The sequence below is a fragment of the Telmatherina bonti genome (assembly GCF_933228915.1).
Source record: "Telmatherina bonti genome assembly, chromosome: 15".
NCBI classification, from domain to species: Eukaryota; Metazoa; Chordata; class Actinopteri; order Atheriniformes; family Telmatherinidae; genus Telmatherina; species Telmatherina bonti.
The window spans coordinates 18,520,264-18,536,281 of NC_136613.1; the positions used below are offsets into that span (position 1 = coordinate 18,520,264).

Here is a 16,018-nt window from a genome sequence, read left to right on the forward strand (position 1 = left end):
AGCAGCACAGGAGCAGGCCCTGAGCACCAGAGCGATTGAGGCCCAGATTTACCATACCAGGCAGGATCCCAGGTGCAGACTATGCAAAGGAGCCCCTGAAACAATCCAGCACCTTACAGCAGAGTGCAAGATACTGGGAGGCAAAGAATACATGGAGCGCCATAACCAAGCAGCTAGCATAGTGTACAGGAACATTTATGCAGAATATGGACTGGAGACCCTTAATTCCAAGTGGGAATTGAGAAGGCTAAGATCCTCTGGGACTTCATCAGACATTTCCATCCAGAAAAGCACAGTCCTAGGAACAGAGAAGATACTGCGTAGGACCCTCAAGCTCCCAGGACTATATATATATATATATATATATATATATATATATATATATATATATATATATATATGTATATATATATATATATATATATATATATATATATATATATATATATATATATATATATATATAAACATAGCTTATGTATTATTTTTTAATAACAGCATTTTATTAGCTATTCTGATTCGGTCTACTCTAAACGCAGTGACAAAGATGCAATGTGGAGACACTGACTTATCTGGTTGTTTAAAAATGTTTTCTTTCAAAACTTTAGAATTAATTTCAAATGAAGGAAATTGGCTTTTAATCAAGTTTAAAGTGTCAATAACTATACAATTTTTTAAATTAATTAATTTTAATTAATCTTATTCCTGCGTAAATATTGAAACTGGAATTTCTGGTTTTAATAACTCAACAGCAATTCAGAAGAGCAATTGTTTAGTATAACATTTTCTGTGACATATGAGGAATTCACCTGTTTTATTAAATCAACTCTAAATTGCTTTTTCCTCATATTACCTGTCACTAATTCTCATTCTACTTTCATCACTTACATGACATTTTAAATATTCTCTACTTTCATCTCCTGCTCAAATGACAACATAAATGCTTCATAAGGTGCTTTCACTTTGATTAACATTTCATCTTTTTTCACTATTAGGCTCAAAGTTGTATCAGCAACCCCCCCCCCCCCCCCACCCCCCCCCCCCCCACCCCCCCCCCACCCCCGCTTCCATTCTCCAATTCCCCTCCCATCTTAAGTACTGTTTAAGTTTCTTTGTATTTTTACTGCACCTTTAAGTATCTCAAAGGATATTAGCTTCAAAACATCCCTCCACAGACATACACTTGAAAATATTATTATCCTGTCAGAAAGATTATTTTCTTTATGTGAGACAAAGAACAAGTAAGATGGAGATGATGAAAAAGAAAAAGAGCTGTAGCATATTCCACCTTAAATGAAAGATGTGTGCCACCCAATCAGATGAGCCTGACCCTCCGAATAAGAATCTTTAGAATAAAGTGGTGTCAGGTGCAAAAGCAGTTAAGCAAGAGCACTAAAAGTGAATTGATAAGACTGGTTAACCTCACCTGGAGGGATTCCCACTTCCATTGCAGAATTGGCTTTGTTGCTCTCAAGGGTTTGGTGACTACCGAGGAGTTGTCTAATTACCTTAATTGCTAATTTAGGATTGGAGAAGCCAGTGTTTGTTTATTCAAATCTCAGTAGGTTTCCTCCCTCCCTGCTCAGCTGAAACACAGCAGCTTGTTTCACTGGGAGTGGATTAAAAATTCCTGTCCTCTGAGCATCTGTTCCATGCAGCAGGAGATGTTCCGACTCCCCACAGCTCCTGACAACTCATGCAGAAGCCCGTATTCATGTCTTAGAGAAATCTGAATGGGGACACAGTTGCAGAAAACATATACAATGTTTCAAAGATTCCACAAAGAAAGGAACTTTTGAAGGACTGGTAGATGGGAATAATGGGAAAAAAACACAGCAACCACAAATATATTTTTTTTAGTTTTGGGGTTTATAAATGATTAGGAGCACTTTTTGAGGTCTGGAGTGGTTTGAGAAGTTGAAAAGTTCAGTGAATAAAATTACTGAAAGAAGGCAAAACTGATTCTCACGAGGGTCTGAGTTTGAAGTAGTTTGTTAGATGTTGCTTGGGAGTGGAAATGAATAAATCATATTTGATTTTCAAGACAGTTTTATTTTTCTTTTCATTTACTTTTAGCTGTAAAGGGAGGGTTTGTTTATTGCTATTTTCTGAATTTTTTGTGCATAAATTTATTGATTGTGACAAATTATTGATTGTCACATTTAGTCACAGAAGATAGTTGCACAGTTCTCTCCTCTCTGCCTTTGTTTTCTCACTTTGGCACTTACTCCATGTAATCTTAAATTACAAATTTGTTTTTAAAGGAATAAAAAATACAAACATTTACATTTTTTTCACACCAGAAGGTCATTTTATATTTTGAAACTTCTACCTGAAAACCATCCCCAAATTTAGTTTTTAAAACCTTGGTAAATAAGGACAAATAGCCTTAAGAGAAGTCAGAAACACAATAAATGACTGTATTTTTGTTGTACAACCAGAAACTTACTCCCTGTTAAATCCAGGACAGCATTTAAAATTCTTCAACACATATAAAGCTTCTCATGACCAAGATCCACTGGATCTTAAGAGTCTCATAATTCCATATTTTCCCACCGGAGCGCTTCACCTCTCATACTTCCCTCTCTTTGGCAGGTTGATATGTTGTTTCTTGAGTTTCCAAAAATGATCAGGGTCTGCTCTTATGGAAAGGGCTCTCAGTTTGGCTTTAGGGGGGAGGGACATCCTTCGAACTAAGGCTTAAAAACCTTTCTTGTTGATAAAAAAAGAAATTGTAGTTAGGGCTGGCTTGGGTGATTCTTAGCCATGGCTGAAGCTGCTATAAGCTAAGACTGCTGGGTTGGGGTGTCTCACGATTTGCTGAGCTCTTTTCACCAATTTTCCCTCTTTACTCTGTTTTCTCTAATATAAATGTATGACATTATTATTGTGATTAATTGTTACTTTATTTTTAATTCTCAGCAGGTATATCAGGCTAAGAGCTATGTTCCTGCTGACCCCACTTTCCTGTCTTCTCCACACCCAACCAGTTGAACCAGGTCGGCACCTTCCTGACATTCGTTCTGCTGGAATTTTCTTTTTGTTAAATAGGATATTTTTTCCCTCCTCTTTCCACTGCTGCTGCTGCCCTGTGCTCAGGATTAAAAATGACTCAGGACTGAATAGGAGAGAAGAATCAATAAAATTAGCTTGGCTGTTAGTTAATAAATAACATAAATAGGTTGACCGACCGACCGACCAACAGATAGATAGATAGATATGTTGCGGCTTCCTTTCCCTAAAGCCACTGAGAGGTGCTGGGTCCTCTAGTATTGGTGACGCGCTTCGTCCTTCTAAAGAGATGCTGGATCCAGTTGCGTTTAAGATGGTTTATTTTTTCATGGGATCGGCGTTGCTTTGCATATACAGAGAGCGTGCTGTGATGACTTGACAGAAAATAAACCAGAATAATATTGAAGAAAACACACAAAAGGCTAAAGCAAAATACAAAGGAATAAAGCGAAAAGCAAAAAGCAAAAAGCGGTCAACAAAAATTACGGCTTCCCACCTGCCTCTCTCAAACATTTCCCCAAGTGAAAGTGTACCTTTTAAAACTTTGCCCCACCCACATGCACTTACACCTAACCGCGCCCACACACGCACACACTAACACCTGTATACGCCCACACACACGCGCTTAGTGCTCCCCAGAATACATGTCTTCTATAAGATAGATAGATAGATAGATAGATAGATAGATAGATAGATAGATAGATAGACAGATAGATAGATCGATAGATATGGTGCTGTGCTTTTTGTGTGCAAAAAGTACAGACATGAATATAAATATGAATGTGGCAATCATTTGAAGAGTTGCATATAGTCTTGAAAAGCTACGGGGACAATAGAGATCTTATGTATTTTTGTGGAGCAGGTCAGAGACTATAGCCTGTGGCTGAACATGCTTGTCTAAGTGGTCAGAGTTCATTGTAATGTGTACTGCGTGGTGTCCAGGATGGGTCTCTCTCTCTGCCATTGACAGCAGAGTCCAGCTCTGTGCACACCACGGGTCCAGCCCTCCTCACCAGTCTGTCCAATCATCCAACATTACCTTCGGATATTGCCTTCACTGATATTCAGCTGCCAAGTCTCACAATCTGTGGTCTCTCAGTGAGATAATCGACTAGCCAGTAAACTGTATCTCAGTAGCATGGTCCGGATGGTGTTAAAAGCTCTGCTGAAATCAACAAACATCATTCTAAAAGCGCCTCTACCCCTGTCCAGGTGAGTGAGAGTCTTGTACAGCTTGTACAGGATGGGGTCCTCCACCCAAAACTTTTGCTGGTAGGCAAAGTGGAAGGAATTCTGGGTGTGTTGGGCCTGGGGCCTGAGGTTTTGAAGTTGGGGCTGCTCCGTGACATCAAGTGTCAGGACTATTGGTCTGATGTCCCCTAACTGGCACGGGTGTTTGACTCTCAGCGATAGAAAAAGAATGTCTTCCACATGTATGGTATCTTCCCCTGATGTAGCCTCATGTTGTAGATCTGCTGCATAGGCTCTTCCAGCTCAGCGCACATGTCTGTAGAATCCTGGGACACACATTGTCCAGACCTGCAGCTTTATATGGCTGGAGGGGAGCTGGGTGGTTCAGAAAAACATTAAACCTGGTAAAGAGCTGGTTAAATTGCTTAGCAGTGCTGCAGCTCTTCATGCAGCTTGTGATGATTTTCATCCCCTCCCAAACCTCTCTCATGTTGTTCTGTTTTAGTTCCTGCTCCAACTTCATGCTTCAAGAATCTTTCATTTCCTACGGATGGACCTACAGTTCCTGCTGTACCTGCTTTAGCCCCTTTTTGTCGCCGTCACTGAACACTCTCATTTTTTCTGCTGAAGATGTCTTTTATGTTGCTTATAATCCAGGGCTTGTTGCTTTGGAAACAGCGCATAGTGTTAATAGGGAGAATAGTGTCCTTGCAGAGGTTCAGGTAGTCTGTGATGCAGTGTGTAACCCTCTTGATGTTCTCATCGTGTATCTGTTGTAGTACACTCCAATCAGTGGAACCAAAACAGTCTCTCAGGGCCTCTTCAGCCTCAGAGAGTTTCCTGAAGGAGCGAGTGGTTGTGGGTTGGCTCTGGAACTTTGGCGTGCATTGGAGCTGGTGGAACATCTGGTTGTGATGTGACGTTCCCAGTGGATGAACAGGACATTACACCCGTCCCTTTTAAATATACAAGCACTGAACAGCCTGTGCAGTGTATGTTCCACAGTTGAAAACCTTTGAAAACATCTGTGTCGATTTTTTGATTTGATAGCTTCCCCAAGCAATGTGGGAGAATCTGTAGTGCAAACAGAATTTTTGTAAAATAATTAAGGCATTAAATAGTAACAGAATCCAAAATTGGATTTACTGTAAATCAACTGTGAAATAACTGTGTATCTTGATCCAGATATATACCTACCTGCAGTTTACGTGCATGTTACGGGAAATGGCTTTTTACGTGTTTTAAGACATTTTGTGAAATTTGATATCATGGTGTGGTATAATAACTTTTTTTTAAATAGCAGAAGTATGTAACAGGTTGACAAAAATAGACAGAAAAATCCATATGAATATTCCTTAATAATTTAAAATGCTATGCTTAAATTTAAGTATTCTTCTTCCGCTATTTTTGTTCTTGTTTTTATTATTATCAATTCAGTAATTTACTCATTTTAAATTTATACTGCATTTAAAATAGGAAGTGAGAACTCAGTTATTAAAAATGTTGTCAAATTATAACAATTTCCAAGAATAAATGGGACACTGATATTACTACACTAACAGATGACTTTGACTACACCACCTTGATGTCTAATCATTCTTTTCTTGGATTAGTATTCATTATTTATTGAATCACTAGTAGTCTCTTTGCATCTGTCACTCTGTCATCTGTCTCATGATCCCATCGAACAACTGACAACAATTACATTAATTGTAATAACAATAAATGCAGTAAAGCCATGACAAGCTGTCCAAACTGTCAAACTTAAACACGTTACACTACCTAAAGCTTTCCATCTGTCAGAGCTTGTCTGGTGTCGGAAACTAAGTCATTATCTTAACACACTAATTGTGTGGTAAGGAGCCAGTTAAAGAGGTCTGCAATGCTCAAGCATGCGTTGATGAGATTGCCCTCACAAGAAAATAAACGGGATAGTTTTGACTTTTTCTTCCTCCTCTTCTTCTTTTTCATCTTCTGCTTCATTTGCTTTGCCTCCTGTTCATCTCTTTCTTCCTCTTATTCACCTCAGAGGAAATTTGTTAAATTTTTCTTGCCTAATGATATCTATCATTCATTTGAGTTTTTAAGACATTCCATATCAATTCTAAAAGTTCTGAAAACTGCAAAATTGCATCATGTTTCTTTATTCTGTTTTGACATGATCTGTGGATGGCGCCTTTGTACTGCTAAATAAAAAAGAAGAAAAAGAAAAAACAACAAAACAGCTTGAATACACTACATAGCCTTCTTTAAAAGGACAAAGCCACCATTGCAAGGAAGAAGATGCATCTTAGTTGGAAAATTGAAAAGAAGAATTTACTGTTACAATCCAGCATTAATATTTAAGGTATCGTGGAGATATAACTGCCTTCTGTCAGGGATTGAGAACTTGAGGAAGGTTTTAATAGATGCTATTAAAATGTGTGTAAATGCAAGTTGCTGTAAATCATTTAGAGCCATACACAGGGAGATATTTGTGTTAAAATTACTCAGAATGACTGCTGCACTTGCTACATATTTCACATCAAAGTCATAATCCTACCTAACATCCTTCTTGTTAGTGATGCTCATCGACCAGGTGTCAGAGAGCCGTTATTCTCATCATCTCTTCACTTTCATATGAACTCCAAACCTTTAATTGTGATACTTTGATTTTTTTTTTGTCCTAGAAAAAAAATGGATTTTTTTTTTTATCTGTGTGAGTGTGAACAGAGAATAGATCAGGTAAAAGAAAAAAAAATCTAATATCATTCAGCTACAGATCAAGTAAAGCAATTTGACTTATGATACTTAATAAAATTTCTGTTTCTGCTTTTAGAACTAAACTATTTAATCTGGTTTTACAGTATTTATCTATAACATCTACATCAATATTTGTTTTACTTTACCTGTAAGGGCAGAACCAGAGTGTATCCTGCCCCTTGGCAATAGCTGTACAGAAAATGGATGGAAGTGCTTTGTTTACTTCTGGACTTATTACAGTCAGTCTTTTTATTGATTTACAGCAACTTGCATTTACACACATTTTAATAGCATCTATTAAAACCTTCCTCAAGTTCTCAATCCCTGACAGAAGGCAGTTATATCTTACCTGAACACCTTCTCTACTAATACACACTCATTTCTTTTGCACTTATTGGCCCATTTCCGAACCGCTTATTCCAATGGGTCGCGGGGAAGCTGGAGCCTATCCCAGCTGGCTTTGGGTGACACCCAGGACAGCTCGCCAGTCCATCGCAGGGCCACACAGAGAGACGAACAACCACACTCATGCTGACACTCACTCCTAGGGGCAATTTAGAGTGACCAATTAACCTAACATACATGTCTTTGGATGGTGGGAGGAAGCCGGAGGACCCGGAGAGAACCCACGCATACACGGGGAGAACATGCAAACTCCACACAGAAAGGCCACTGACCAAACCAGCCAAGGATTGAACCAGCGACCTTCTTGCTGTGAGGCCACAGTGCTAACCACTGCGCCACCGTGCAGCCCCCATTCAAGCAGTATCTATAAAATACAGATGACAATTAGACATTGCTCTAAATGGGTAATTAAAACAAAGACCAGCTGTCCAATATCTGATTGAATTAATTGACTGTTGATCTTCCTAAACCTTTTGGAGAAGCGCCTTCTGTCTTCTGTCTTACATTCGAAGTGCATTGAACATAAACTTTGTCTGCAGTGTATTTTCTTCCTATATTCCGAGGAACTATTTGTTTGGTTGCCTGTGTGTCCACTACAAGTCCCATAGGATGATTAAAATTCTTCCACTGATGTAAAGTAGAATCAGAGGTCCTGCATTGTCTCCTTTCTGCTTCATTCACACAAAATCTAGCCAAGAGGCACTTTCTTGCCGGGTTTTACAGGGATTTGTTTGTGCTTTAGAATATTAAAGCTGTAAAACTGTGACTCGCAGCTTCATTATTACAACTAAGACTGCTCTCTTCTTGTACTCTCAAGCTTGTCTGGTCATTGCTGTTCTCTCTTTTTGTCTCCTGTGCAGCAAAAGATTGCCTTGCTTTATTTTCAGCCTTTCACTACTTGAATATTGATGCTGGGCAGAGCTGCCAGCTCTCACGTATTGAATGCAATTGACACTCTTTTCTCACTCTCAAAACAAAAACTCATTCATTCTTGCAGTGAAAAACTAAGAAGAAATCACAAAATGCTACATTGCAAATGGAGGAGACGGAACACAGACTGACAAGAAAGAAGCACGGCAGTGGTGAATTTTTCAGACCAAACAGTGGGATGTAGGAAATATCTTCTGTCTGTTCTGTAATTCACTCCTATGCTGCAGAAAGCCCAGCCCCAGCTGGAGAATGAATGAAGAGAGGGAGCAGCAATACTGAAAACAAATCAGCAAATAAAACATTTTTTCAGACTGTTTAACAGCACATCCTGATGCACAAAAAACATCTAAGCACAAACCCGCTGAAAGGTGCCACAGACTAAATGGCATGTACATGGAAGATTTTAAATTCCAAACAATCACATTGTTTGGATATATCAACGATTTCACATGAAAAACGCATTAGAAACTACTCATAATGGAATCATCATATGAAATTTAGCCATACAGGATCTTAGCTTGCTGTCTTGTCTAAAAAAAAAAAAAATCTGCATTTACAGTTTAGAAGATAAAATTTGATATGTAGATGGCAACTTCTCCATTTTTCCTCAAACCAGATGGAGCTCAGAAAGTGAATAATACGGAACACAATAGGATGCTTAAATGTAGGCAAAGTTACTTAAAAATGGCTCAATACACCAGTATGATTTGTTTAATCCTCCTTACTCTATCACATGTGTTCCGGGTTAATGTTGGACTGTCTTTTGTCTTTGGAGATAATACAGCACAGGGGACTAAAGATTTGCTTTCCAAGGTTTGTCTCGTCCAAAAATGTGTTGCAAAAAAACTTACAGGTGCAACAGTTGCTTATTTCAAATCAAATCAAAGATACTTTATTCATCCCTGAGGGGAAATTCAAGGTTCAAGCCAACTCGTCCAATGTTTGATGTACAGACATTTAACATTTATGACAAGTTTACAGAAACGAACTGAAGTTCAGGCCCCACAGCCAGTTTTACTGGCGCCGCCTTATAACAGATAAGAACAGAGATAAATTAGGATCATAGGGGGTCGAGGGAAAACAAAAATTATTTGGATGAAAATGCAATTTTCAACAATTTTCAATGCAGTTTGACTCGGCAGTTTATGACATATGTATTAAGAAGATGGTTGTTAGAATATATTTGTTAAATTATCTTGTCACTACAAGTAATTCTTGTTTCATGTATATTTTCTACTTAACTTGTTTTCTAGACTGTTGCTCTAACTGTAGAGACACAGTTATATCTTACTTACATTTATGGCTTCATTTTTCACTGTTTTGACATATAGTCTGTACATTTAGTAAACATAGCAAGCTTTAATTTTAGTGCATCCTCGGTACATGCATTTTTTTTTTCCACATTTATTTAGAAATGTACTTAGTGCAATCAGCTGAAACTAGACTCCACAATATTTAAAACACACAAAAAAATGAGGCAATATTAGCTGGTATGAAAAATTGTACTATTTTACTGTGTAAGAATGACACGTGACAGCTATCTTTGCAGAGTATTTCCCATGAAATTAATTTTTCATTGTATTAAAAAAATCCATTTGGTTGAAACTATCCCCTGGGTTTCAAAGTTGGACACATTAATTAAGCGTGACATGTTGGGGTCAAGAAGCTGAACTTGAAAAGGAGAGTGGAGAATTCATGAATGAGTGATTTAGGATGAATGAAACAGTAACAGCTGGGCAACAGCTTATGCAAATTCCTTGATAAAGGCCTAATATTCACCTTGCATCATCTCAACAACAGTGGCTAAAAATGGAACAACTAATTTGATCAAACACATTGCAAAAATAGAATCATCTTTACCCTCTATACACCAAATATGATGGAATTTGATGAAACATTAAACAGAGACAGAGGCAGTCGCACTACCACGGTTCCTCTTTGAGATGCGATGACGACCTGCCTGTCATTGAAACCCTAAACCTCCTCTTGGTCTCTCAGGGAACATAGCATAAAAAACAATGATTTTCTTTTATGAAAACTTCACAATGGGAAAAGTTAAACAGGGAATACAGGCACTGTTATCACAAAAGAGAGTACCTGTCAGTCTATTAGCCCTAAACCTGCACCTGTGGATTTGACAATTTGATCCAAAATATCTCACTGCAATGCTGCCCTCTGAGACAAGTCAATGTCACTTGAAAGTACTTTCAGAATGTTGCACCCCATACCAATAGGAATCCTCTGCACATTCATGGCAGCCATGTTAATCCACTGTTGATCTACCCAGGGATCAAGCTGTTCCAAAATCAATAAAGCAATGAAAGCTTGCCTTCTGGTCTTCATCATATCCTTTACACAGCTATCCTGTTTGATAGGATTCCGTTATGCTTTGTGTCAAAGTAATGTAGTCAAAGAAGATTAACACATAATACATACATACATACATATACACGTATATATATATATATATATATATATATATATATATATATATATATATATATATATATATATATATATATATATAAATATATATATATATATATATATATATATATATATATATAAAAAAAAAAATATATATATATATATATATATATATATAAATATATATATATATATATATATATATATATATATATATATATATATATATATATATATATATATATATATATATATATTTATATATATATATATAAATATATATATATATATATATATATATATATAAATATATATATATATAAATATATATATATATATATATATATATATATATATATATAAATATATATATATATATATATATATATATATATATATATATATATATATATATACATATATATATATATATATATATATATATATATACATACACACACATGTATATGTATGTATGTATGTATTATGTGTTAATCTTCTTTGACTACATTACTTTGACACAAAGCATATATATATATATATATACATATATATATATATATATATACATGTATCTATCTATCTATCTATCTATCTATCTATCTATCTATCTATATATATATATATATATATATATATATATATATATATGCTACATATGTGTCTGTGTGGGTGTATTGTATTATATTATATTATATATATATTTTCTCTCTCTGTCATTTTTAAGTTTACTAAAAATCACCTTTTCTGGTATAGGACCATGCACATTATACACAGAATGCACATGTTAAAATCAAACCACAACATCATATCCAAATCACATTTCACATTTCATAAATCTATATTAAAATAATTATAGACAACCTGTTACTTGTCCCCCCCCCCCCCCCCCCCCCCCAAGCAAAATCATTAGCCAAATCTTTACAGACATTCCTACAATCCATATTTGTTGGACTGCAAGCATATAGAAAACCTGCTTTCCAAAAAGAGACTTATATTCTAATACAGTTTGTTGTTTTTGTTTCCACTTTATCTCTCCATCCCCTGCATGCAGATCTGGAAGAGCCTGGATTCCACTCCGCGTTTTGTTTCCGTCTCTTCCCTGCCGGTGGATCAGATCAGAGCACCGAGCGCTCCCCTCCACAGAGCATTTCCACTTCAGCACAGCTTCAAGGGGTGTTCGTCTGCTGAAAGAAGTTGAGTCAACACACCGGGAATCGCAGAGTCTGGATTCATGTGGCATCTCCACAGTCACAGTCTTCTTCTCTGCACCACCGCGAGACTTCCTTCTATCCATGGTTGCGTTAAAAAATCCTCTTGGCGGTGGGATATGTATTGGTAGACATTAACAGTTGAGTTGTAACCACTACTCGACCTGTCAGTGAAGTACCTGCGGATCTGCTGCGGGGACTTTTGCCAGCAAGCCGTGGCGCTACAGAAAAGCTTCAACAAGACGGATCTTTACAGAAGTGAACAATGCTCAGACTAGAGACCATCATTTGCACTTTTTCTGTGCTGTCAGTCGCTGCAAGGGGAGATTTTAAAGCACGGAACTGCAGCGAGGTGAGGGAGGCTTGCATCAGGAAAGGCTTCAGTTTCGCACATGTTCCCCACCAGGATATCCCAGGTAAGGGGGGGCTGTGCGACCCGCTATCACACACAACCACAGCATACACATGCAGTTCTGGAAGATATAACTAATGCTTTATTTTAAGCTTGCGTAGAGTAAAAAAAAAAAAAAAAATTGCATAAATAAATAAATAAATAAAATTAAAAAAAAAAAAACTAAAAAAAACCAGCATCCTACTGAATTCTAATTTAAAAATCATTCGTATTAGTGGAGCGCAGCTGGCCAGCTGCAGGTGAATGTCACCAAACTAATCAGTCATCCAGTCCATCGCCTCAACCACCTGTCACTCACGAAGTTGCCACTGAGTCTGCAGACGTGTTCGTCCCAGAGAGAGCTCCCTCCCTGCCAAACAGTCCTAACTGAGCTGAACTGAACAGTGATCAATAACTGCATCCCTCAGCTTGCACCACTGAGGCGCCTGCATGTTTTCAGGAGCCCAAACATCTAACACCTCTGAACACCGGCAGTTTGGGGTGCTATTGCTTGCTGATTTTATATCCATACTATGGAAACATCTGCAGATCTGATCAATGTAGGCTGTCCAATGCGACAAGAATCTCCCCTTTACACACCGAGGCAAGACTGGGATCCCTCTCCGTGTTTCCAGTAGAGGTCTCCAAGTGTGTTCTGGAAGCAGGGACAGTAGGGGGTCAACCCTGCAATCAACTCTTGTCCTGCGAAAATTAGGTGAAAAGATTAAGTGCAGCAGGCAGAGACTCTCATTTAACATGACGTCAGCTTGTGCTGAGCAATTATCTCACCTTGTAGGTTATTATACTGAGGAAGAATCGTTTGTAGCTACACTGAGATGGATGCAAACTGCAGGTTGAACAATGCTCACTTTAGCATTTAATTAGATATCTTGAAACGTTTTTTTCATTTTTTTCTCCAAATGTAGATGATCTATCTATCTATCTATCTATCTATCTATCTATGCAACCAAAAGTTTTAATTTTTATTCATATAAGCCCAGTTGAGTTGTGAAATGTGTGGGGTTTTTTTTTTTTTAAATATCATGAATCAGGAAATCTGGCATGTGTAAAAAGCTGCATATTTGATAACAGGCACACCTGTTCAGAGATAGGTTGAATAACTAACTTGATTAAATCCCTCAGATCCATGTCACTGACATCACAACCAATCTCCCAAATGAGTGAACAAACTCAGTCTCTCTCATCTCTGACTGATGCCACCGTGAATAAGTTCCTTTTGATCTGGGCTTTGAATGAGTCATAACCTCACATGTCTTTGGGAGAGACAAGGCATTAACAACACCTCAGCAAATTCTACCAGCGATGGACATGCCCTGCAGGCTTGTACCTCATTGCCTCTCACTCAATAAAACAATGTACGAGGTAAGCCAAATGAGAAATGAAAGTGGAAATGTCCTGTGAATAAAAGTTAGTCTGTGAGTGTAACATCTAACTATCAAATATACTCATTGCCCAGAAACCAACGTGCAGAACTAGTGTGTGTTTTCACCCTGTTACTGATTTTGTAGTTTTTTTTTTTCCCTCCATAGTTCCACTTGCTCTCTTTATGTTCCAGCAGCTCCCGAAGTTTAATAGTCAATACTGGATATTAATCTGACTGCCTCTTTGTGGTTAACTGTATTGAGCTAATTATGTTGAGATGAATGCACATCTTTTTCACACACATTGCGTGAACACCACACACACACCCACAAGCTACTATGTGTAGTTCTCCTCATGCCATGAAGGAAATAGCTTTGTATTTATTGTGAAAACTTAAGCTATTGTTATACAAAAAAAATGTTATCTGTGGTTTTCATTTTCATGTCATTATTGGAAAATGTAAGCCAAACAATTCTTTAAAAAAACAAAAAACAAAACTACACATCAATCCGAAGAGGAAGTGGGTGTGGTGGTGTATCCTTTGATGGTTTGTTGTTTTTAGATAACTGGTTTTAGCACATTTAATCAGCCCATTCTGGATGTAAATCCAACAAATCATCTCTTCTTAATTACTGGGCTGTCTTCTTTCATTTGCTGTGTGCCTTTGCAACAAAATTCACTTTATTAAAAACAGTTGGCGCTATTCCAAAAACAACGCCTGAACATTAGAAATTAAGAACCTCTGACTGAACAACTGACAGCCCTGATGCCACATTTACTAAACGTCCCACAAGAGAAGGGGGGGGGGCACATTGTAGAGTTTGGAAATCAAACACCTGGAATTGATGGGACAATACTAAAGAAAGTGTAGCATTTGTGCACTATGACAACAATCATGCCAAATGATTACAGCTAGCTTAGAAAAGCGTGATCAGGTGATTATGTAATAAATGTGGCAGGCCCTGTTGGAGGTCTGTAATATGTTTAGGAGCTGTTTAGGAGGTGGCTTAGGGACAGTCCATGTGGCAGACATGGATCAGCTTAAGTGACAACATTAAAACGGAGTTCATATTGCAGCACTTGTACATTAGTTGGTCCTTGGGGGACTCAGTGAAGACTGGCTCGTAGAGCCTCCTGTATAGCTTAGTGTTTCTGTCAGCCTCACAGCTGCCATCACACTCTATTAACTCGTTGATGATATGGAAGAAATGTCAACACTCATATTAGTGGTCCACCTCTGCAAATGGAGCTTTCACTGTTTGCGTGCTTGTACGATGATGATTCCTTGTAGTTTTATTCCTTGAAATTGTGTCATTATCTGACAAGGAAAATGTTTGAAAATCAAATGGAGGTCTTTATGCTTTTAGTTATCTTTGCAAGAGATTAGATATGTTAGAAAATATTAGATAACATGCGTAAGTAAAAAATGAAACATTTAAATCTTGTCACGTGACTGTTGTTACACTGTTAATCACATCTGTATAATTAGGATAATTTCTGAAAAATTACAGTTTCAGTTTAGTAACTTGTTGCCTTCTACTTTCTAGTGTTAGTGTAATATTTTTGACCAATAGGTGTAACTCGTTGCAATCATTACGGTTTTAATCTGTGATATTATTAGCAGGGAAACAGCGGGTGTTTTTGCAAGAGTACTCTGCTCAGCACTACTTGAAATGCTCAACCTCAGCTACAAAATGCTTTTTCATGGAGCTAAAAATGAAAAGCTTAGTATCCTAGATTTTTGCTGCCGTGCTTGGTTAGAAGAACCAGGTCAGGTGGAATGACAGTGCTGGAGACTGTGTTATTGACAGACATGTAGTTATGATCCAAAGCCTAAAGGCTCAGCAGGTAATTCCACAAAACTGGGGTGATACCTCTGCCTGGTGACCAGGGGCTTAGGAGCTGTCAGTAGCGCTCCGTATTGAACTTCTGCATTGCTGCAAAAGTAGGAATATTTGCACATTTAAAAATACCGACCGCCCTTTTGACAAAATTTACTTTAAGTTCACTTTTTTAATTTGATTCTTAACAATTTCACTTTCTTTTGCTCCCTGACCCATTGCTCTTGTTAAAGATCAGACATGCACTCAGTCTCGCCCTTGCGGTCTCAGTTTCCACCCCGCGGATTACCCAACGTCTGAGACAAGATATGGAAAGTGACTCATAGATCAGACTGCTGGATTCTATGGAACTTCTTTTCATGTCATATTCTGCACTGCCACTTGATGTCCATCTCTGTTTACTGCCAGTAAGGAGGTGGAGGTGGGACAGAAATAACGGTGCTGACATTTTATGTGATCTTCTGCATGCATCACGAGGTAAATGA

General features: G+C 37.7%; 1 protein-coding gene across 1 annotated transcript in view; it reads left to right on the plus strand.

The window, feature by feature from the left end:
* Positions 1 to 11,888: 11,888 nt before the first annotated feature.
* The window catches only part of LOC306767005 (glypican-6-like), an 86,977-nt gene continuing 82,847 nt past the window's right edge, over positions 11,889 to 16,018 (plus strand). The window contains exon 1 of the mRNA XM_079254892.1: positions 11,889 to 12,334. Coding sequence (XP_079111018.1) covers positions 12,184 to 12,334 — 151 coding nt within the window. The 5' untranslated portion in view covers positions 11,889 to 12,183. The remainder of the gene's footprint in view (positions 12,335 to 16,018) is intronic.